Source organism: Chiloscyllium plagiosum, chromosome 4 (genome assembly GCF_004010195.1).
Source record: "Chiloscyllium plagiosum isolate BGI_BamShark_2017 chromosome 4, ASM401019v2, whole genome shotgun sequence".
NCBI classification, from domain to species: domain Eukaryota; kingdom Metazoa; phylum Chordata; class Chondrichthyes; order Orectolobiformes; family Hemiscylliidae; genus Chiloscyllium; species Chiloscyllium plagiosum.
The window spans coordinates 129,338,264-129,362,408 of record NC_057713.1 but is presented as its reverse complement, the minus strand read 5'-3'; the positions used below and the strand labels follow the sequence as shown (position 1 = coordinate 129,362,408).

Genomic DNA, 24,145 nt, shown 5'->3' with positions numbered 1-24,145 from the left:
TTGCCAAGAATTAGTGCCCGTGAACTATGAATGAAAACCCATTCTCATCACACCACTCCTTGAGGCACATTTTAATTTTCTAAAAGGGTCAGTTAGACTCGAAACGTCAGCTCTTTTCTCTCCTTACAGATGCTGCCAGACCTGCTGAGATTTTCCAGCATTTTCTCTTTTGGCTTTAATTTTCTAATCTGGTGGAATGTTCTGCAAAGTGGTCACCCATTCTACGTTCTGCCTGCAAAAAGACCCTGAGCTTCCAGTTCCCTGCCACTTTAACACCCCACCCTGTTCCCTGACTAACATCTCTGTCTCAGGCCTACTGCAGTGCTCCAGAGAAACTCAGCGCAAGCTGGAAGAACAGCACCTCATTTTCCACTTTGGGACTCAATATCGAGTTCAATAATTTTAGGGTCTGAACTCCCCCATGTCCTAGCCCCTTACCTCACACACCAGGCCTCGTTATCACATAGTCAGCCATGACACACTACCCATTGTTAGCCATTAACAGCTATTCACCCTCCCCAGCCAGATTGTTTTCAATTCCTTTGTCTGTCCTTCTTGTTCTCTCTCTCTTTGAGTTCTATCCCTCCCTAATGTTTTACCCCCTCCCCCATCCTATCTGTTGCATATACAGCCCGAAACATCGATTCTCCTGCTCCTTGGATGCTGCCAGACCGACTGTGCTTTTCCAGCGCCACACTTTTCAACTCTGGTATGACATGACAAACAAATTGTTATAATTTCATGAATAGAATAGGATTTCACATGAAAACAAAATCTGCTGGAAATCACAGTGGGTCAGGCAGTTTCTGTGGAGAGAGAGCAAGCTAACGTTCCGAGCTCTGATGAAGAGTCATTTAGACTCGAAACATTAGCTTGCTTTCAATCCATGGATACTGCCTGACCCGCTGTGATTTCCAGCATTTTTTGTTTTCAAGTGAAATCCTGTTCTGTTTATGAAATTATAACAACTGTCCATCATGGCGAAAGTGGGTACTGCAGATGTTGGAGATTAGAGTCAAGATTAGAGTGGTGCTGGAAAAGCACAGCGGGTCAGGCAGCATCCGAGGAGCAGGAAAATCAACGTTTCTGGCAAAATCCCTTCATCAGGAATGAAGGAATGATCTTTTCCAGTACCACTCTAATCTCAACTGTCTGTCATGTCATACCGTATTGGATCTTAGGAAACCCTGGAGTTCCCAATAGAACAATACTACTAAAAGTAGATTAACCTATGCAGCAAAAGCCATTTCATTTTGTTTTAACCAAAGCTTGATATTGTATTCTTCTATATGACTATAAGCACAGCCTCAATCAGGACTGCACCTTCAGTGACAGCAACTGACAGAATTTCTCTGGGGCTCCTAGACCACATCACCAGCAGTGTCTCCTTATTCAGTGTTCTCTCCACGCACCCACTTGCTTATCCTCCATGAGAGACCATTAGGAACACCATTTTACAATTTGGACAGCTTTTCTTCCAAGCTGTCTAGGCAGAGAAGTCTCTCCAGGAGGACTTGGTCTGAAAGCTACAAAACCTGAGATAAACAGAAGAATTTTTAACCCAAAAATGTGTAACTATTGCCAGGTTCTAGCCAGATCTCTGGTGGTCTCTACTGGCTGGCAATCCTTTCCATTATCACTACCAGGGGATTTTTCGGCATTTTCAAAAGGGTGGAATACAGCAGATCGAGGCTTCTCCTGAAAGTCCTGCTGCTATTGCAAGAAAATTCCACATTTGTGTCCTTCCTGCCTCTGGGAACATCAGGCTCATTGATTTTCATTCTTATGAATACCTACATTATTGAGTGTTTTGTTCAGATATTTGATGTACCAGCTGTTACTGCTACCCACATTATTTATTGACAATAAAAAGGAAACAGTTTCATTACCTGCAGCAGGATCTGTAACGGCTTGGCTAGTAACAGTTGATAAATCTTGGAGCTGGTATGTTGTAGTAGTTGAAGGAGTTGTTGGATTGCTATTGTTGCTTGTCAAATAAGGAGAAGGGTATGCAGAATTGTTATAATACTGTGCATATTGTCCTGGGCCAAAGCTTGCGTAAGAATATTCCTAGAAAAGGCAAGATAAAAATATTTAGATTCTGGCTAAATATTCGTGCCTTTGTACTGAAATAATTCTGCTTGTATCATGTTCATCTCTATCATGTTCATTTCATGCTGAGAGATGGTCCATGTTTAATAAGGCATGGGTAATGAGTGAGTACTCAGTGTCGACACCACAGGAGGTGCCAAAACAGAGTCAAAAAGATGGATCTTAAGGAGTTTAGGAAAAATATATGGCAAAGCAGGAGGCTGAGGAGTTCAGAGGGCAGATCAAAATTATCCAAAGATTGGCTTTTTACAATTTATCTATTCACATGTGGAATATGGGTGTCACTGGCTAGGCCAGCATTTATTGCTCATTCCTAGTTGCCCTTGAGAAAGTGGGGGTGACCTGCCTTCTTGATCAGCTGCCGCCCATGTGCTGTGGACCCACTGTACTGTTAAGGAGGGAATTCCAGCAATTTGATCCAATGATAATGAAGGAACGACAATATATTTCCACCGGCCGTGGATTGGCTCACAGTGCTCTTAGGGAGGGAATTCCAGGATTTTGACCCTGTGATAGTGAAGGAATGGGGATATATTTCCAAGTCAGGATGGTGAATGGCTCGGTGGGCAACTTGCAGGTGGTGGTGTTCCCTAATGTATCTGCTGCCCTTGTCCTTCTGGATGGAAGTGGACATGGGTTTGGAAGATGCTGTCTGGGGATTGTTTGGTGAATTTCAAAGAATGGCTGAGGGATGGTAGAGACGGGGAAGGGGGAAGTAAAGTAACACTGAAGGTCCAAGAGGTATACAAGATTGTATAAAATTAGGAAAGTGGACCTTGAGGACATTCAAAGTGAGCTTAGGAAACTTAAACCTGATTGATTTCCCTTTACCTGACAATGACCCACAGCAAGGATAGAGAGATAAGGTTATGGGATTTGTGTGGGTGAGGGATAAGGCTTTTTCTCATTTTAAAAATCACACAACACCAGGTTATAGTCCAACAGGTTTATTTGGAAGCACTAGCTTTCAAAGTGCTGCCCCTTCATCAGATGGTTGTCTCATCACAACCAGGCGAAAATGAGGACTGCAGATGCTGGATATCAGAGTCAAGATTAGAGTGGAGCTGGAAACGCACAGCAGGTCAGGCAGCATTCGAGGAGCAGGAGAATTGACTTTTGGGCAAAAGCCCTTCATCAGGAAAGGGCTTTTGCCTGAAACGTCGATTTTCCTGCTCTTCAGATGCTGCCTGATCTGCTGCGCTTTTCCAGCACCATATTAATCTTGTCTCATCACAACCACCTGATGAAGGAGCAGTGCTCCGAAAACTAGTGCTTCCAAATAAACCTGTTGGACTATAACCTGGTGTTGTGTAATTTTTTTAACTTTGGACACCCCAGTCCAACACCAGCTCCTCCAAATCATGTTTTTTTTTCTAACGATGAGTAGCAGAGATAGGAAAACTAGAAATGACAGTGTTGAGAAAGTCTGTCCAAGGGTAACAAATGGTAGATTAGGAGGCAGGCAACGTTACATAGGTGTCAGAAAATGGCCTAAGTAGCTGACTGGATCTGGAGTAAGAGGTTAATAAATGTTAATTGATCCAATGCTCCCCGATTTTAAGCCTGAGAAGAATGAAATGGATTTGAACCTGGAGCAGCACTGGTGTCTGCGGGAGAATAACTTCAGTTTTGTTCACATTACATTTGTTTAAATTTTGGCTTATTCAGCTATTAATATAGCAGAGACAGTTGGAATACTAGTGGAATATATGAGGTCAATAGAGAAGATGATGAGCTGTACCTGATAAGTAAAAGCTGACTGTGCTACTGAACAGCATTGCAAGGAAGACAGAAAGAACTTTGATTTTGATAGGATTGTTTGCTAACCTGAGGACATCTCAGGATCTGTTATAGCCAATTAAGTACTTTTGAGGTGTACAGACTGTTTGAAGGTAGGAAACATGACAGTTAATTCACATACAGCAATATGCCACAAACAGCAATGTGCCAATGCCAGAAAATCAACTTGATCAAGGGTTCAATATTGTATCCTCAAAGGCCACAAATTTAATATCTCAACCAAAAGGTGAGATCTCCAGCTGCCTCTGCCCCGAACTGGAAAATCAGCTCAGGTTTTCTACACGAAGGTTCGATTTTCAAAGTGGGGCAATGTCCAGATGCCGACATTCCACTGAAAGTGTGTCTTGTAAATGCAACTGGGCAGATGTTTGGCACTCAATTAATGGCACTGAGTATGTCAAGGAGGCAGGGACTGCCTGTCAAACACCAGCAACAAAACCAAGCAGCAACCAGAATGGAGGCTGCTGATGCTTTATCAAAGAGAGAAGGTAACTCTGTCAAGAGTCAGAGATGGTTAAGACAAAGGGAAGTGGGGATGCAGCAAATAAAGGTCTGGTGCTGGATTCAGTGCAAGAACCCCAATGAACTGAACTGTCTTATCAACTCAAAAGCAAACTTGCAATTCTTCATGCAATCGATCTGATAGCAGTGCACAACCACATACAAGGTTCACCAAACTGTCCACACCCTCCCCAGTCCACTACAAGCTCCTCATGCAACTAAATGCAGGCGAGTACATTCTCCACTCTATGCCTCCCACCTTCTATTGAAGATCATGATTCACCCCAGAGATTTTGGGATCCAGCATGGGAATCTGGGAATACATGTCTACAGCATTCTTGGACTGATTCCTGACCTCAACAGCAACTACAAATGTCTACGGAGTGAGAGTGAATAGGTGGGTCTGCCAATGCTGACCCACAGTGTTGCCATATTGCAGCAGACCAGATATTACAGCAACATGAACAGGACTGGTCATTTGGTAAACACCAGGAAATCACTGGAATGGACAAGGAGGGTATGTATTATCGGGTGTGAGCAGAACTACGAGAGGGCACTGTTGCAAAGGTGAATGGTGCAGCATTGAAGATGGGAATTTGCTCCATTGTGTGTTGAAACTTTATTGCTGGAACAGCACAGCAGGTCAGGCAGCATCCAGGGAACAGGAGATTCGATGTTTCGGGCACAGGCCCTTCTTCAGGAATTCCTGAAGAAGGGCCTGTGCCCGAAACGTCGAATCTCCTGTTCCCTGGATGCTGCCTGACCTGCTGTGCTGTTCCAGCAATAAAGTTTCAACTTTGATCTCCAGCATCTGCAGACCTCACTTTCTCCCCGCTCCATTGTGTGTGTCAGTTTCTTTGCTAAAGTCATCCAAAAGCAATGCAGACAATGTCCATGTTCCTTTTAAAGGCTCTGAGGTTTCAGCTATCAACCACCCTCCTAGGCAGTGTATTCCACATTCCCACGACTGTCTGGGTGAAAAAATGTTTCTTCTGAAACACCCTTTAAACCTCTTGCCTTTCACTTTAAAATTATGACATTACAAAAAAAAACTTTAAAAGTTTGTAATGGAGTGGAGGAGTTTGGAGTTGTTTCTGTTCTCGTCATCCAGCATGGAATCTGGCCCTTCAGGCCAACTCGTCCACGCTGACCAGATTTCCTCACCTGAACTAGTCCCATTTGCCTGCATTTGGCCCTATCCTTCTAAACCTTTCCTATCCATGTACTTGTCCAAATATCTATTAAATGTTGTAACTGTATCCACCTCCACCACTTCCTCAGGCAGTTCATTCCGTACATGCAGCACTCTCTGCACGAACAGGTTGCCCCTCAGATCCCTTTTAAATCTTTCCCCTCTCACCTTAAACCAATGTCCTTTAGGTTTGGACTCCCCCCTCCTGGGCAAAAGACCTCGGCTATTCACCTTTTCTCTGCCCCTCAGTTTTATAAATCCATATCTTTGGGTATGTGCACCCAAGAACAAAATTATTAATACTTTAAACCTCTGTAGGGTCACCCCTCAGCCTCCTAAGCTCCAGGCAAAAAGAAAAGCCCCAGCCTATCAAACCTTCCAGTCAAGGTAACATCCTTATAAATCTTTTTCATACCCTTTCTAGTTTAATAACATCCTTCTTATAAGAGGGCAACTAGAATTGTACACAGTATGCCAAATGTTCGCCAAGGGAAATTTAAATGGGACTAGATTAATTGTGAAAACTGGGCAGCATGGACATTTTGGGCTGAAGGGCCTGTATCCATGCTGGAAACCTCTACGACTCTATAAAGTAATAGGAAGACAGACAGTTGCAAAGGAGGAAGGGCAAAACCCAAGATAATTTAATCCATATTTAATAATAAATAGCTGGCCTGTTAGACTGGTCTTGCTAAATATGATTATGTTTGTGACCACTGGTGCCGAGTCTTGCACAGGGCTATGATACTGGTGACATGTTAAGAGTTGGAAGCTATTTGCTTCTACTTGGGGAAAGGTTGTGACTGTCAAGATTAGGTAGTGGTTGACCGATACAATAATATCATTGAGTTTTGAGAAGATTTGTAGCTCAGGTTGGGGTTCTGGATGTAAGTTTGCTCGCCGAGCTGGAAGGTTCATTTTCAGATGTTTTGTCACCACACTAGATAACATCATCAGTGAGCCTCCGGTGAAGCACAGGTGTTAGTGACCTGCTTTCTAGTTATCGGTTTAGGTTTCCTTGGGTGGGTGATGTCATTTCCTGTGGTGATGTCATTTACTATTCTTTTTTCTCAGAGGTTGGTAATTGGGATCCAACTTGATGTGTTTGTTGATAGCGTTCCAGTTGGAATGCCATGTTTTTAGGAATTCTCATGCATGTCTTTGTTTAGCTTGTCCTAGGATGGATATGTTGTCCCAGTCGAAGTGGTGTCCTTCCTCATCTTTTTAAGGATACTAGTGAGAGTGGGTCATGTCTTTTTGTGGCTAATGGATGTTCATGTATCCTGGTGACTAACTTTCTGCTTGTTTATCCAATGTAGTGTTTGTTACAGTGTTTGCAAGGAGCTGATTGCCAGATACTCAGACCGCTTGGCATCATGGTAGCCCACAAACCCACCAACACACGAAAACAGCAGCTAATGAACTGGAAAGATCCTATACAGACAACAAGCAAAACTAATGTAATTTACAAAATACTTTGTATAGATAGATAGCTTTGTAGTGTTGTTAAACTGTCCCTAACAAGGTTACATTTGCAGGTAATATCACTGGCAAGGAGATGTTACACTAACTCTCCAGACCACTGTGAGATAATGGAAAAGCACTCTGTGTCCAAAAGCAAAGTCATAGAGTTATAGAGATGTACAGCACGGAAACAGACCCTTCAGTCCAACTCATCCATGCCAACCAGATATCCCAACCCATTCTAGTCCCACCTGCCAGCACCTGGCACATATCCCTCCAAACCCTTCCTATTCATATATCCATCCAAATGCCTTTTAAATGTTGCAATTGTACCAGCCTCCACCACTTCCATACACGTACCACCCTGTGTGTGAAAAAGTTGCACTTTGGGTCTCTTCATCTTTCCCCTCTCACCCAAACCTATACCTTCTAGTTTTGGACTTCCCAACCACAGGGAAAAAACTTTGGCTATTCACCCCATTCATGCCCCACATGCATACATGAGGATCAGTGGTTGGCACATCGTGGGCTGAAGGGCCTGTTCTGTGCTGTACTGTTCTATGTCCTATAATTTTGTAAAGCTCTATCAGGTCACCCTTCAGCCTCTGATGCTCCAAGGAAAACAGCCCCTGCCTATTCAGCCTTGCCCTATATCTCAGATCCTCACAACATCTTTCCAATAGGAAGGAGGTTGGGATAACTGCTCGGCATGGACGGGCTGGACCAAAGGGTCTGTTTCCGTGCTGTACACCTCTATGACTCTATGACCAGAATTGCACTCAATATTCCAACAGTGGCCTAACCAATGTCCTGTACAGCTGCAACATTACCTCCCAACTCCTGTACTCAATACTCTGACCAATAAGGAAAGCATACCAAATGCCTTCTTCACTATCCTACCTACCTGCGACTCCACTTGCAAGGAGCTATGAACCTGCACTCCAAGGTCTCTTTGTTCAGCAACACTCCCTAGGACCTTACCATTAAGTGTATAGGTCTTGCTAAGACTTTCTTTCCCAAAATGTAGCACCTCACGTTTATCTAAATTAAACTCCATCTGCCAATTCTCAGCCCATTGGCCCATCTGATCAAGATCCTGTTGCAATCTGAGGTAACCTTCTTCGCTGTCCACTACACCTCCAATTTTGGTGTCATCTGCAAACTTACTAACTAAACCTCTTATGCTCGCATCCAAATCATTCTATGTTCTGTAAATAAATATTACAGCACAGTACAGGCCCTTCAGCCCTCGATGTTGCGCCGACCTGTCATACCAATCTGAAGCCCATCTAACCTACACTATTCCATATACGTCCATATGTTTGTCCAGTGACGACTTAAATATACTTAAAGTTGGCGAATCTACTATTGTTGCAGGCAAAGCATTCCATACCCTTACTATTCTCTGAGTAAAGAGAGTCCAATATCTGTCTAATATCAATCACCCCTCAATTTAAAGCTATGCCCCCTCGTGCTCGCCGTCACCATACTTGGAAAAAGGCTCTCCCTGTCCACCGTATCTAACCCTCTTCGTCTCTCTAACGAAAACAGCCTCAAGTCCCTCAGGCTATCCTCGTTACACTTTCGCTCCATAAAAGGTGACATCCTGGTAAATCTTCTCTGCACCCTTTCCAAAGCTTCTACATTCTTCTAAAAATGCTGACCAGAACTGTACACAGTACTCCAAGTGCGGCCACACCAGAGTTTTGTATAGCTGCAGCACAACCTCATGGTTCCGGAAGCCGCACCAGAGTTTTGTACAGCTGCAGCATAACCACATGGTTCCGGATCTCGATCCCTCTATTAATAAAAGCTAAAACACTATATGCCTTCTTAACAATCCTGTCAACCTGGGTGGCAACTTTCAAGGATCTGTGTACATGGGCACCGAGATCTCTCTGCTCATCTACACTACCAAGAATCTTACCATTAGCCCAGTACTTTGCATTCCAGTTACTCCAATCAAAGTGAATCACCTCACACTTGTCCGCATTAAACTCCATTTGCCACCTCTCAGCTCAGCTCTGCAGCTTATCGACATCTCTCTGTAACCTACAACATCCTTTGTCACTATGCACAACTCCGCCAACCTTAGTGTCATCTGCAAATTTACTAACCCACCCTTCTACGCCCTCATCCAGGTCGTTTATAAAAATAACGAACAGCAGTGGACCCAACACTGACCCTTTCGGTACACCACTAGTAACTGGACTCCAGGATGAACATTTCCCATCAACCACCATCCTCTGTCTTCTTTCAGCAAGCCAATTACTGATCCAAACTGCTATATCTCCCACAATCCCATTCCTCTGCATTTTGTACAACAGCCTACTGTGGGGAACCTTATCGAATGCCTTGCTGAAATCCATATACACCACACCAACTGGTTTACTCTCATCTACCTGTTTGGTCACCTTCTCAAAGAACTCAATAAGGTTTGGGAGGCACGACCTACCCTTCACAAAACCGTGCTGACTATCCCAAACCAAATTATTCTTTTCTAGATGATTATGAACCCTATCTCTTATAACCTTTTCCAACACTTTACCAACAACTGAAGTAAGGCTCACAGGCCTATAATTACCAGGGTTGTCTCTACTCCCCTTCTTGAACAGGGGAACCACATTTGCTATCCTCCAGTCTTCTGGCACTATTCCTATAGACAATGACAATTTAAAGATCAATGCCAAAGGCTCGGCAATCTCCTCCCTGACTTCCCAGAGGATCCTCGGATAAATCCCATCCGGCCCAGGGGACTTATCTATTTTCACACATTGCAGGATTTCTAATACCTCTTCCTTATGAACCACAATCCCACCTAGTCTAGTAGCCTGTATCCCAGTATTCTCCTATACAACATTGTCATTTTCTAGAGTGAATACTGACGAAAAATATTCATTTAGTGCTTCCCCTATCTCCTCTGATTCTACACACAACCTCCCACTACTATCCTTGATTGGCCCTAATCTTACTCTCGTCATTCTTTTTTTCCTTAAATACCTATAGAAAGCCTTAGGGTTTACCCTGATCCTATCTGTCAACAACTTCTCATGTCTCCTCCTGGTTCTTCTGAGCTCTCTCTTTAGGTCTTTCCTAGCTACCTTCTAACCCTCAAGCACCCTAACTGAGCCTTCACACCTCATCCTAACATAAGCTTTCTTCTTCCTCTTGACCAGAGATTCCACTTCCTTCGTAAACCACGGCTCCTGCGCTCTACAGCTTCCTCCCTGCCTGACAGGTACATACTTATCTAGTACACACAGGAGCTTTTCCTTGAATAAGCTCCACATTTTTAATGTGCCCAAATGATGAAAAGTAGTGGACTCAGCACCAATCCTTGTGGCACTCCACTAGTCACAGGCCTCCAGTTTGAAAAACAACCCTCCACCATTACCCTCTGTCTTCTACCTTTGAGCCAGTTCTGTATCTAACTGGCTAGGTCTCCCTGTATTCCATGAGATCTAACCAGTCTCCCATGGGTAACCTTGACGAATGCCTTACTGAAGTCCATATGGATCCATGAAGTATTCTTTTAGTTTTCTGCTGATTGTCAAGTACAGGAATTGAATGGCAGTCATTAAACATATACTTTTGCTTAAACTATTACTGTATCATTAGAAACAGAAAGCCAAAGTCTCAGTGAGTTATGATGCCTAAAGTTGCACTATCTTATGGCCATCCCTCATTATAAGAGCTCAGTTTGGGATCACAGTTTGGCAGCACTTAATTACTGTCCGCACCTGCATTTGATTATGTACAATGTTTTCGTTTTAACTATGTGTTGGAACTTTCCAATCATATGTTCACTGCAAGTCAGCTTTTGGTGTGAATTTTGCCTTGAGAGCCAATGCATATTTTGAGCAACTGAACAGCTTGTTCAAAACTGTTACTTTGCGTTTTGGCAGCCACATGATCTACGGTTTCTTGAACTTCTGTAATTTAACTTCTATGCAAATATTTCATTCCACGTTTCTCCTTTCACATTCTAAAGAGAATAGTTATTCTTCGTATCTGAGACTGGAAATAAACAGTTCATATACAGTGCCTCGAACACAGCAACGGTCTAACTAGAGTGTTTTCAAAAGAGCTGAAGCATAGAAAAGGCGTAAGGTCAGATGACAAGAAGTTTAGTCAAAGTGTTACGATTTAAGGAGGACTGAAAAGTAGGCAGGCAGTGAGGTTTTAGGATAGATGTTAGGATCACGCAAGTGAAAGAACAGCTGCTAAACTGTGGAGAAATTAAAATGGTGATGTGCTGAAGGCCAGATAGAAGGATATCTTGAGAGACTTGAGAGACTAGAGGGAAGTGCAGGGATTGGGAGGAGAGAGAGCTGAAAACAAGGTTATGCAGCCTCTGGAGGAGTGTTTTTAATTAAATGTTGACTAAATTATGCAAAGAATCTAATACATGTTTAATGCAGTCACCCAGTATCCATGGTGGGGGGCGGGGGGGGGGGTTTAAAAGTATTTCAGGCTTTACTGGCGAATGAGGCAATATTGTTCCTCTTGGTCCTAGTTTTCTGCACTAAAAATAATGTATCAATGTGCATCAATTTCTCCCATTCAGATTTCAAGGAAGACCTCTCTATCGATACCATAAACTAGATTGCTAATGTTCAGAAGGTAACTGAATGTTTGCTGCATATCATAAACTGATAGTCCCCATCTGAAAAGGAAGCTACAAAGAACGTCAGATATTTGGAATGTGTTGCTGGCTTGAGAATGCAAGATTAAGCCGAAAGAGCTATGAGCTAGAACGCTGGGCTAGAGAGAGAAAGGGCCAATACATTTGACTGAAATCAGATATGTGAAATGAAAGCAAAATACTGTGGATACTGGAGATCTGAAATAAAAACAGAAAATGCTGGAGAAACTCAGCAAGTTTGGCAGCATCTGTGGAGAGAGAGAGCGAGAAAGACAGACACAGAGAGAGAGAGAGAGAGAGATAACATTTTGTGTCCAACATTTTCTTCGGAATTGAACAGAGCTGCAAAATTGATGGGTTTCAGGCTGTTAAAGGTGGAAGGCGAGGAGGGGAATGCAAGTGAAATACAAGAGCAGATCAATGAAAGGTTCTGGGAGATGAGAGGTCCCACAGAACAAAAGACAAATGGAATGCTAATGGTGAAAGTGAAGACACCACATAGATCCAGAATAGGAGCTAATGACAAATAAAGATGAGCTCTAACTGAAAGCGAAATCATGAAAACAAGATGCAGGCACTCTCGGTGTTTGGGGGGGTGGGGAAGTGGGGAAACAGAGTGTGGAATAATCAGAGGACAGAGTTCCTTATCTGAAGTTCTCAAACTCAATGTTGACTTGAGAAGGCTGTTCCGGGCCTACAGTTGCCATAATCTTCCCAGACCATTGGATTACTCCCTGAATAGAGAGAGTGTGAGACCGCGAGGTGACTGGTGGTGGTTTAACTGAGGGTCACCATGCCTCAGCCAAGGGGAGAGGTTAAGCAGGACAGTCTTGCATGGTAACCTCAGTCAGATCAGGAACGGAATCCTCACTGTTGGTGTCCATACTGCAATCCAGCCTCCTTCTCCCCACTTATATTAGAGTTGATCTTTCTCTGCACTGTCTGTCGCTGTAACACTATATTCTGCACTCTGTTCTATTACTCCAATGTAATTACGTAAGGTATGATTTGTCTGGTTAGCACACAAAACTATACATTTCACTGTTTCTCAGTACATGTAACAATAATAAACCAAATCACACCTGAGCCATAGTCACCCTTAGATTAAACCACCACCAGTTCTTTCTCTCTCTCTCTAATGACGAGGAGGTGCCAGTGTTGGACTGGGGTGGATAAAGTTAAAAATCACACACCAGGTTATAGTCCAACAGGTTTATTTTGGAAGTACTAGCTTTTGGAGCACTGCTCCATTGTCTGGTAGGACTATGGTGACTTTATCTATTTTTACAATGCCTGAACTGAAAACAAAGTGTTTCACTGGAACACTGCAGCAGAACTAAGACAGGAATGTGATCATATGATCATAACAGCAGGATGGTATATCGGACTGGAAGGTGAGAGTCACGCTTGTGGACTGAAGCAGAGGTCAGAAGTTTAAAATAATATAAATCAGAAGAATGGCAGAAATATGTAGAGTATTGAAGATACCTATATCGTCATGTGCATGTGATGGGAGTTAGAGAGAATTATGAACTGAATACTGTAAATGCATAAGGGTTTGTTTTTGTGCTGCTCCTGACTTCACCAAATGAAATGTAAACTTACTATTTCTGGGCCTTTTCTCCACTATTGCCTGTGGAATTAACCAGAGAGTACATTCTCTGATTTTAAGTCTTTTGTAGAATAATAGTCTGGGGTCCTTTGTTCATGACGGGATTCTAAATGGCACGCTGGAAGTGGTCCACCCACAGGACCCGGCAAGACGTTTGCGGCAGGTCAATAGACTGTTTTTCAAAGTGCCTGTAGTTCCTTTTGCTTTATTATAGTTCCATTTGCAACAATTAAAATAAATCCTATTACACATTTCCATTCTTGACTAATTTGATTTGAATATTTAATTTAAAATTTTCCCATAAAACAATGAGGAATTAATAAAATAGCACTGTTTGATCTACAATACTGGTAACATTGCTGGATTTATTTCGTAGCTACATCGATATAGTTTAGCATTGCCTTAATGCAATAATGTTTGCACAACAATATCATGTAAAGCATAAAAGTGCAACACCTGATGTGAATTGTTGAAGCCTGTGGAGTTTGTCTGAGAGTTGCTTCCTGTGTAAATTCCTGATGCTGATGTAAAACATCCCCCTGAAAAAGAAAACTGTTGTCAGACTTTTATTTTCTTCCAGAGAATCTCATTCTTGCATCTCAGGAAAATAAATTAACAAGATATACTAGAGGTAACAACATAAAATGCCACATTGCATAACGACTGGCTAACTTATTTCCCAGTTACCAATTCTGGATTCTCACACCCAGTAATTTCTGAGCGTGGATTTTGTTTTAACATCACTCATTCACAGGATGCAAGCATCACTCACAAAGTCAGCATTTCTGACATGGTTTGCTAAATCATTTCAGAGGATAACTCAGAGTCAAATACACTGCTGCTAGTCTGGAGTCCTATTTAGAGTCGATCAGTTATGGATAGCAGTTGCCCTTTCAAAAGGACATTAACAAACCCCACGGGGTTTGAAAACAATTTGGTAGTTTCAGGGGCTCCGTTACTGATATCAGCTGTTTACATCAAGCTGCCTAGGTAGGATTTGAACTTGATTTCCAGATGACTAGCCCAGTAACACAGCCTCAATGGTGTCACAGCCACTGATGTCACCTGATATGGTACTGCCTTGAGAAGAAGCATTTAAAATTGCAAAAATAAAAAAGTGGTTACATGATAGATTTCTTTTTAAATTGGAAACCAGGATTTTTTTCTGAAGATTCTAAACTCATTTTGGAATCAGATAATTCCATAACCTCAAGATATTGCATTTATTTTAGAGCTTCACAATGCCCCTTGGGTGGGGGGGGGGTGGTGGGGGTGGTATTGACTTCCCCTGAACCCCGAGTGGCTGAAGGCTAAACGTGCCCTAAACTTTACTCTACACATGCCTCCATGACGAATCAATTAAGCGTCATGGTGTATATCTCTGTACGTATAGTATAGGGGCTATCTTAAATACAAGTACACAACTATATAAAGTGTACACATACAACTCATTCCTCCCTGGACGGAACCTAAAATGACAAAAGAATCCATAACTAGTTCTTCAATAATTACTCCTTTTTACTAGACCCCATTATTTATTTTGCAGGAGGCAGGAAGTATCATCAATATTTAAATGTAAGCAGTTCTCCCCCTCACACATGATGTAAGACCAGTTTCAGTGGTGCTATAAGAAAGGCAAAATATTGCAGATGCTGGAAATCTCAAAGTCCGGACGAGATAAAGGTGACAATTTTCTTCCCCTTGAAGGACATTCATGAGCTCGATTATGCTCCTTTTTCACAATAACCCATTGGTTTTATGATCACTATTACTGAGATTATTATTATGCTCCTTTTTCACAATAACCCATTGGTTTTATGATCGCTATTAATGAGATTATTATTTTATTCCAGATTTATTAAGTGACTGAATTTAAATTTTTGGAACTGAAAAGGTAGTATTTGAACTTGTGTCTCTGGAACATTTAATTGTGTCCTAGCCCAGTAACAATATTATAGTAGGGTTCTTTAAAACCAACAAAACAGTTTAGTCACTGCTTCTACAGGGAGATCGCTTAGTATCTTGGGGCAGACTTTCTTCGTTACAGAAGAACTGGAGATCTGAAAGAAAAAACAGAAATTGCGGGAGAAACTCAGCAGGTCTGGCAGCATCCATGGGAAGCATCCGGTGGCTTTTCATCAGGCTCCGCCCCCAGCTTTGGCTTCAGCATAAATATCACTTTTTCCCAGCTCTAGTAAAGACTCACCAGACTTTAAACGTTAACTCTGTTTTAATCTCACAGATATTGCTGAGTTTCTCTCTCAATTTGGAATCGTAGAATTCCTCCAATGCAGATACAGGGCATTCAGTCACCGAGTCTGCAATCATCCCAGTAGCACCATGTTTACCATAGTTCACCCATCTAACCTGTACACCTGCAATTCAATATGGCTAATCCACCTAACCTGTACATCTGCAATTCAACATGGCCAATCCACCTAACCTGTACACCTGCAATTCAACATGGCCAATCCACCTAACCTGTACATGTACACCTGCAATTCAACATGGCCAATTCACCTAACCTGTACATGTTTGTATTGTGGGAGGAAACCAGAGGACCCGGAAGAAACCCACGCAGACACAGGGAGAACGTGCAAACTCCACATAGACAGTCACCCGAGGGTGGAATTGAATCTGGGTCCCTGGTGCTGTGAGGCAGCAGTGCGTACCACTGAGCAACCCTGCCACCCATTGTTTCTTCATTACAACTTGGGTATCGGGTATTAACACAGGCAGAATACAAAATGACAAAGCAAACAAAAAAAAGTCTGCCTGTGATAGCAGGACTACCATAATTTTTATTCAATTAAGTGGATAGAAAACTGCTGGGTTCCCTTATATTTAGTCAACTCTTCCTGCCCAGATATTTCACGGTTAAATGCTGAAAAGACCACATGCCAATCAAGTGAGCTGCTTTGTCCTAGATGATGCCAAGCTTCTTGAGTGTTGTTTGAGCTGCACCTGTACAGGTTGTCCCATCCCATAACCGACGTGCACCCTGTGGTTTAAACCCAAGGAAACCTAAACACATAAATAAAAAGTGGGCCATGTCACCAGTGCTTCACCGGGGGCTCACTGATGATGTTATCTCATGTGGTGATGAAATGAATGAAAACAAACCTTCCAGCTCAGTGAGTTAACTTACATCCAGAACCTCAACCTGAGCTACAAATCTTCTCAAAATTTGCTAAACGGAGCGCCTAGTGGAAACCTAAGCAGACACAGGGAGAACATGCAAACTCCACGCAGTCACCCAAGGCTGGCATCAAGCCTAGGTTGTCCCCCACACCCCCACCCCGCCGTGAGGTAGCCGTGGCAACCACTGAGCCACCATACCACTGCATGGCAATTATACTTCAGTGTGAGGTAACCAGTACCCCCTCCAGGATGTTGATGGTGAGGAATTAGCAATAAAAATGCATTGAACGTCCTGGGGCGGTGGTAAGATACTCTCTTAGTGCTGAAGGAACTTGTATGGTGCCAAAATGACCTTGTCACTTTCCAGCTTAAAGCTAGATACTGTCCATGTCAGGCTGCATTTGGACATGGGGCACACTGCACTTCACCACCCGTGGAATCACAAATGCTTGGTCCAATTATCAACAAATATTACAGCTCAGTTCATCTGAATGATGGGTAAGGGTTGAGGGAATATCAGTTGCTCTTAAGTAGAGTTTAATAAACTGAACATTACAACTGTTGTGCTAATACAAACAATAAATAGGAGAATGTGATTTTGGGCTTGATAATATGAGCTAATTATTATAAAACCTAGTTGTTTTCTGATCAACCTGGTCAGAGATGTTATTTTACAAATATGGAGAAGGTAGGACTTGAACCCAGGCCTCCTGGTCAATGGATAGGGGCACTACCAAAGGGCCTCTGCCAATTATGATCTATTAGGCGGAGGTGGGTACTGCGGATGCTGGCGATTAGTGTGGCGCTGGAAAAGCACAGCAGGTCAGGCAGCATCAGAGGAGCAGGAGAATCGACGATTCGGGGAAAAGCCCTTCATCAGGAATGAGGCTGGGAGCCCCGGGGGTGGAGAGATAAATGATGATGATGTAAATAATTATGATCTACTACTGTCCACTCTTCATCAAATAGGTTGAAGGAGCAGTTTCAGGTAATTACGTCGATTAAATGGTGATAGCAAATGTATTACTCAATATAAACCAGAACCTGAATAAAGATTCCATAGATACCATTACCATTAAACATTAGCAGCTTTTTGTAAGCAACTTCACATGTTGAATGCTCAATTTGAAATAATGAGCATGCCAAGAATTATATTTAAACAGTTCTTGCTTCATTATGCACTTACGGTCGGTTACTGTAAAGTACATCACTGTGCCTTCAGAGGATATTCATTAGAATAGCAAAACCAAAATCTGACCATGGTAGATCCCAGGCTTGCACCAATACTCTAGGAATGGCCTCATACAGGGGCCCTTGGGAATAAAAAGGGGTTCTGAGTCACTGTCTAGTGAGATTCATCGACAGGAATTGCTTCCACTTTATCAATGCTCAACTCGACTGTCCTGTTGTTATTTTCCTAACAATTACCATGTTTCTTTTATCCTCTGGCAGCTCTCCACTCCAAGCTTCCGAAGTTCATGAATGGATCCTTGGGAATGAGGGACTGCCCTTGTAGAACTGGGCACTCTTCCATCTGCAAGAATCCCGGACACAGGAATGCACACAATACAACCAACGTCACACGATTACCATGACACAAAAACTAGAAGCAGGAGTTGGCAGTTCGGAGGAAGGGTCACTCGACCTGAAACTCTAACTCTGATTTCTCTCCACAGATGCTGCCAGACCTGCGGAGTTTTTCCAGCAACTTCTGCTTTTGCCCCTCGTTGTGGAAGTGCCGACGGGGATATTTCCAGAGACTTGCATCATCTTTGCATCTTTGTTGGGGCAGCTGTAGACATTGGGCCTTGCTGAGCAGAGACTCCCACTGTCAGAGGGATCATACATGGTGGCCCGGTGGTTAGCACTGCTGCCTCACAGCGCCAGGGTCCCAGGTTTGATTCCACTCTCGGGCGACTGTCTGTGTGGAGTTTGCACATTCTCCCCGTGTCTGCGTGGGTTTCCTCTGGGTGCTCCAGTTTCCTCCCACAATCCAAAGATGTGAAGGTCAGGTGAATTGGCCACGCAAAAGTGCCCATAGCGTTAGGTGCATCAACCACAGGGAAATGGGTCTGTGTGGGTTACTCTTCAGAGGGTCGGTGTGGACTTGTTGGGCCGAAGGGCCTGTTTCCACACTGTAGGGGAATCTAATCTAATCTAATCTACACCCTCTAGTAAAACAAAAACTCCCTTCTCTTCCCAGTGGTCTCCAGACGAATTTGAGGCTGCTGTTCAAAATCATGGGGGGTCCTCCTTGCTCAAGCCTCTAGGCCTGCGGCTTTCTGGAGACATGAAGAAATATAGATGCAGCTTGAAGCTCGCTGACCACCCTCCCTTTCTTTTAGCTAGGCTGCTATGAGGACTTTAAATTGGACCAGCACTGCTCCACTCTGACTATCGCATTCAGTTAACTGGCCGCTAAATCGATCTCCGCACCAATTAAGGTGTTGGCCCATGAAAATCGCGACTGAGTTCTGCTCCCCCTGGGGTGGGTTCAGGAACTGGAAACAGTCCCAATCTCTCTTTCCTTCTCCCAGGGTAAAAGCCGAGTTCATTATCTCTCTGGGGTGTAATACTGGAGGGCAGTTGGCACTTGAAGAACAGCATTCACCACCAATCAAGGTTTAAAAAGAGGAAAAAAAAACTTCAGTAAAAAGATTGGAATTCTGTTTTTTGCTTAAGCAGCAAAATTAGTGAAAACTGAATAGGTTAAAGTTTCCAGGATAGAAGTGCGTCGAGACTTTTTTTGTGTACAATTCAGCTAAAAAGCTCTGCATTCAAAAAAAAGGTACACACACGTTCACAACGCAACTGCCCAGTCAAAAAGAATTTAAACAGAAACCTTAGCCGTCTCATAATTTCAAAGCTCTTCAATATTACCAGCTTTGTCAAAAAAAAAAGCACAGGAGATTAATTTACAGCAGCCAGTAGAAAAAGTAATTACACCTCAGTTTGGGGAAGCAAAATGAGCATGGCCCTTTCATCCTGTGGTCATCAGCTCATGGGGAGGTCTTACACACCGTAACAAACGTAAACCAGGTTTGATACAAGACGCTGTGTGGCCTAACCAGTCCTGCTGGCTTTGACATGCCAATTTAATCAGGTAAGATGGGCAAAAATTACAACAGTAGTTTCAGCATAAAGGTTTCATCAAGTCTTACACTTTAAAGTGTAAGCCAATACTCTTTCTGTGTAATTTAGCAAGCATGGTGTGGTTTTGTCTCTGAGGCTACAAGTCCTACAGCACTCTGTAACACTCAGACTCCTCTGTAGAACAAATTAGCTGGATAGGCACTTCCAAATGCGATAAAAGCTTAAGCCTATAGGTCAGAGGGCAAGTCAAGAGAGAGCACAGGCTCACATAAAAGCGAGCAACCTCAGCAGCATTTGAAGAATGATGTCCTGCTGGGACTAGTTTGCAGCTCCCCTGTGTAGAGTGTTTTTTTCCCAATTCCTATTTTTCTGGGCAAGACGCAAGCTTCCTTTGTGGCTTTCTGACAGGAGTCTATTTGCTTTGGTTGATCAGCTCCTTGCCATGGGCTACGTCTATCATCAGGACACAATATATGTGGCAGCAGTTAGAAGACCTCTCTGGGGAAATCCCTATGAAGTCCAGATGGGGTCTTTAAAATCAAGAATTCCAAACGGATTTATTCTGTACCAATTACCAGTTTATACTTTAATGTAGATGATTGCAAACAAACTAGTACATCTGAATTGAGTGCCTTACACGCACCAGACTTAATGGCACAATTCACAAAGTCTATAATTACAACAGTAGGTGCGCAAAATTTATTTATATTCATAGACCAAGCTTCCAAAACAAACAAGGTTGAAATAAGTGACATGTTAATATACATTAGACTACTGTATAATAATCTTTTTCTCACCCTGAAAATTATACATATTTATTCAGACTGTAGTTACTAACAAATTAGTGAAACTGCCAGCATGAATTAGATGTCTTGCTACGTGAAAGAACACAAATCAGAGACAAGAAGGATATTGCTTTTCTGCTGAAATGTATTTTTTAAAGAGGGTAATGAGACTAGAAGGATAACTATAGAAGTTTAAGCTACTTGGAACATTCAAATCTTATAATCAAACAAGATAATGTGAATGTGAAGGGAGGCAGCAATATGGAAAATGAAAGGTGGTAACCTAACAACACATTCAACAAAGGAAATGTTATATGGCAAGACTAACATCCATGAGGTGCGACAGCCAGTCAAATCAGCATGACACAGGCATGCAAACATACAAATGAGGAGATACAGTAAGCCATTTGACAAGATCATGGCTAATCTGACGACAGCATTTACTTCTCTGTGCACCTTTTATATCTTTGACTCTCTTGTCAATAGAAAATCTATTTACCTCTGCCATGAAAATATTTAATGATACAGCCTCCAGCGAGAGAATTTCACCTACCAACAACCTTTTGAGAGAAATAAAGTATTCTCATCTCAGTCGTGGATGGGTGACCACTTATTTTTAAGCAGTTTCCCTTCCTTCTAGTTTCTCTAACATGGGGATAAATCCTTTCAGCACAGACCCCAGTGGAAGTCTGTTGTAATGCGGACCGATGTGATACAACTTTACTGAAAGAATGGGGGTCTCATGGTTTCCAAACTCATGTGCAACCACCTTTCTCCACCTGATCATCGCAGTCAGACAGCAATTAGTCCTTTGTGCTCAGAAATAATTACACTCAAGCTATAGTGGCTGCACCTAAAACATAGTACAGCTGTAATTGATATGACACTGGGAATAACTCTGAGCGTAAAACCTTGCAGTTGTTCCACGAACATGACTGCTCCTAGACTTGGCTTTGATCTTCTTCAAGATCAGCTTCCAGGAGGAAATTGCTGGCCATGTGCCTCCACTGAGATACAAAAGGTTTCCATTCGACCCAAAGTCAATTCCAACGACAACAAAAACCTCATCTAACCACAGGGATGATGAAGGTGCTCTATAATCTGACAAAGAGAATGGAAAGCTGTGGAAAACAAAAGATAAACAAACAAGCTACAGTGGTTACAGCACAGGGGGCTGGGACGTTCAGAATAACCAAATAGTTCAGCTGTAGGCAGTTCAGTTGTAACACAGTTTACATGTTGGACACCAACATCCATGTGGTTATCAGTCTTTCCTCTCTACAGATGAGAACACTACAACCTGCAAATGTATTTTCCCCATATATAGCTCTTTTAGCATTTTTTTCTTAAAATACATTTGATCATCAATTGCATTAAGTAGTTAGGATAAATTCGGTACATTGCTGACTTCCAATTAGTTTAGTATCTGCGTGTTGGAAAACAAGAAAGAAAACAATTTGGAAAGAGAAAACAGAACTCAATGATGAATTCAGAGTAAATACAAAGGGAAAGGTCACAAATATTCCAAAATAATCTGTTGAACTATGGGTTACTACATTGAATTATTGATTTTTAATGTCTGATCATGTCTGTCTTTGAAAGAACTGTTCAATGAGTCCAACTCTCCTGCCCTGTGCCCAGGAAGTTACAAATTTGAATTTGAACACACTATCTACTCATGCAGTGAAGAACAGTGAAGATTGAAGACTATAGGGTTTCAGCTACAGTCTATCCTCATTTAAATAATATTCTGCCTTCCTTCTCTTCCAACCAAAGTACACTTCTCGCTGCCTCGAGGAGGCAGCTAACATCATCAAAGATCCTCCCACCTCGATTATAATCGCCTCCAACCTCTTCCATCAGGCAGAGGACACAAAAGCTTAAACACATGTGCTAACAGGCTCAAGGACAGCTTCTTCCCCGCTGTTATAAGACTTCTGAATGGACCTCTCACATTTCACATCTAATGTTGATCTTGCTATTTGTGCACCTTCTTTGCAGCTGTAACTCTGTATTCCTCAATATGTTCAATCACCCAAACATCTTTGAATGGTATGATCTGCACGCAAAACTAAACTTTTCACTCTACCAAGGTACATATGACAATAATAAATCAAATCAAAAGTAGACAAGTTCACATTTGTCCATCATATACTTCATCTACATAGTCCTATTTGAGCAAGATAGAGGTTTTCGCTACAAGTCAGGAATTTTAGTAGCAATATGCAGCTCTTTTTTGACTAGACATGTATCACGCCCATTTAACATTCCTCTTATTGCTGTAAAATGCATTTCCAGACACATATGACAAACAATTAGTGTTTCAAAACAGCAGCAGTGTGACTCTATATCTTGGTAGCAAAAAAAAATCAATATTTTCCACCAGCAAACAAATTATCAGAATAAATATAGCAACAATTATCTGTAATTAAAGACAGCGAGAGGTTATGTCTCACAGTTCTGGTACAGCCAATGATTAGGAAGGTAAATGGAAAGTTGCTATTTGTTGCAAAGGATACTGAATATAAAAAAGTTCAATGTTTTGCTACAGTTGCGCAGAGCACTGGAGAGAAATAATCTGGAGTAATGAAGCAGCTTTATTATAACTGGTACCTTTTTGAACTGGCACTCTCAATAAACCGGCAAAAAATTATGTATCAGTACCTCAATTACCGGAAAGTTTTGTATTTCTGCGATGAGGGAGCAGTTGGTTAAGGGTGTGAGTGAGAAGGCTCCAAGAGTCATAGAATCTAACAGCATGGAAACAGATCCTTCGGTCCAACCAGTCCATGCTGACCATAATCCCAAACTAAACGAGTCCCACCTGCCTGTGCATGGTCCATATCCCTCCAAACATTTCTTATTCATGTATTTATCTCAATGCCTTTTGAACATTGTAACTGCCCCCGCATCCACTACCTCCTCTGGAAGTTCATTCCACACACCAACCACTCTCCATATAAAAACATTGCCCCTCATGTATTTTTTAAGCCTTTCTCCTCTCACCTTAAAAGTATGACCCCCTCCCCCCCAGTCTTGAAATCCCCATCCTAGGGAAACGTCATCTGCCATCCACCCTATCTATACCCCTCATGATTTTATAAATCTCCTTAATGTCACCTCTCAACCTACAGTGAAAAACATCATCCATCTTTTCTTTATAACTCAAACCCTCCTTTCCTGGCAATATCCTGGTCATTCTCTCTGCTGGTAAGTTTTATTACAACCTACGCAATTTATACTGTAAATAAAATATAACAGTGATATATATACCCCTGTATTACATTTCTATTACTTATTGTGTATTTTTACATTGATTATGTGGACCACTTGAACAACTGGAATATTTAATCAATTGGTTCTATAGGTACCAGTTAATAAAAATAATTTGCTGTAAGTGCATTAGAATCAGTTCAGAGAAAGTTCATTCAATTGGATACCTGGGAACTTGGGTGGGTCGGAAGTGGGGAGGGCAGGATGGGGAGTGAGGGGGGAGTAAAGGGGGCGATGTGTGTGGCTGAGGCAAGTTTGGGACAGATTTGGATCTTACCCATTGGAGTTTGGAAGTGACAATCTTATGGAGACTTGAAAAAATCTTGACAGAACATGATAGGGTAGATGCTGAGAGGGTGTTTCCTCTAAGAGAAAAGACCAGAACGAGGGAACACATTTTGAAAATAAAGGACCTATCATTTAAGATGGAGATGTGGAGATTTTCTTTCACCAAGACAATTATGGGTCTTTGAAACTCTCTTTCACTAGAGAATGGTAAGGGAGAGGTCATTGGATATTTTTCACAT

At 42.2% G+C, this 24,145-nt stretch overlaps 1 protein-coding gene across 17 annotated transcripts in view; it reads right to left on the bottom strand.

Moving 5' to 3' along the window:
- The window catches only part of eya1 (EYA transcriptional coactivator and phosphatase 1), a 223,187-nt gene that overhangs the window by 127,862 nt on the left and 71,180 nt on the right, over positions 1 to 24,145 (bottom strand). For all 17 annotated transcript variants that reach the window (XR_006311525.1, XM_043689216.1, XM_043689209.1 and 14 more), the window contains 2 exons: positions 13,783 to 13,865; positions 1,890 to 2,070 (listed from right to left, as the gene is read on the bottom strand). Coding sequence is in view for 16 of the 17 variants with exons in the window: in XM_043689216.1 (XP_043545151.1) it covers positions 1,890 to 2,070; positions 13,783 to 13,865 (264 nt within the window). In the remaining variant the exon portion in view is untranslated. The remainder of the gene's footprint in view (positions 1 to 1,889; positions 2,071 to 13,782; positions 13,866 to 24,145) is intronic.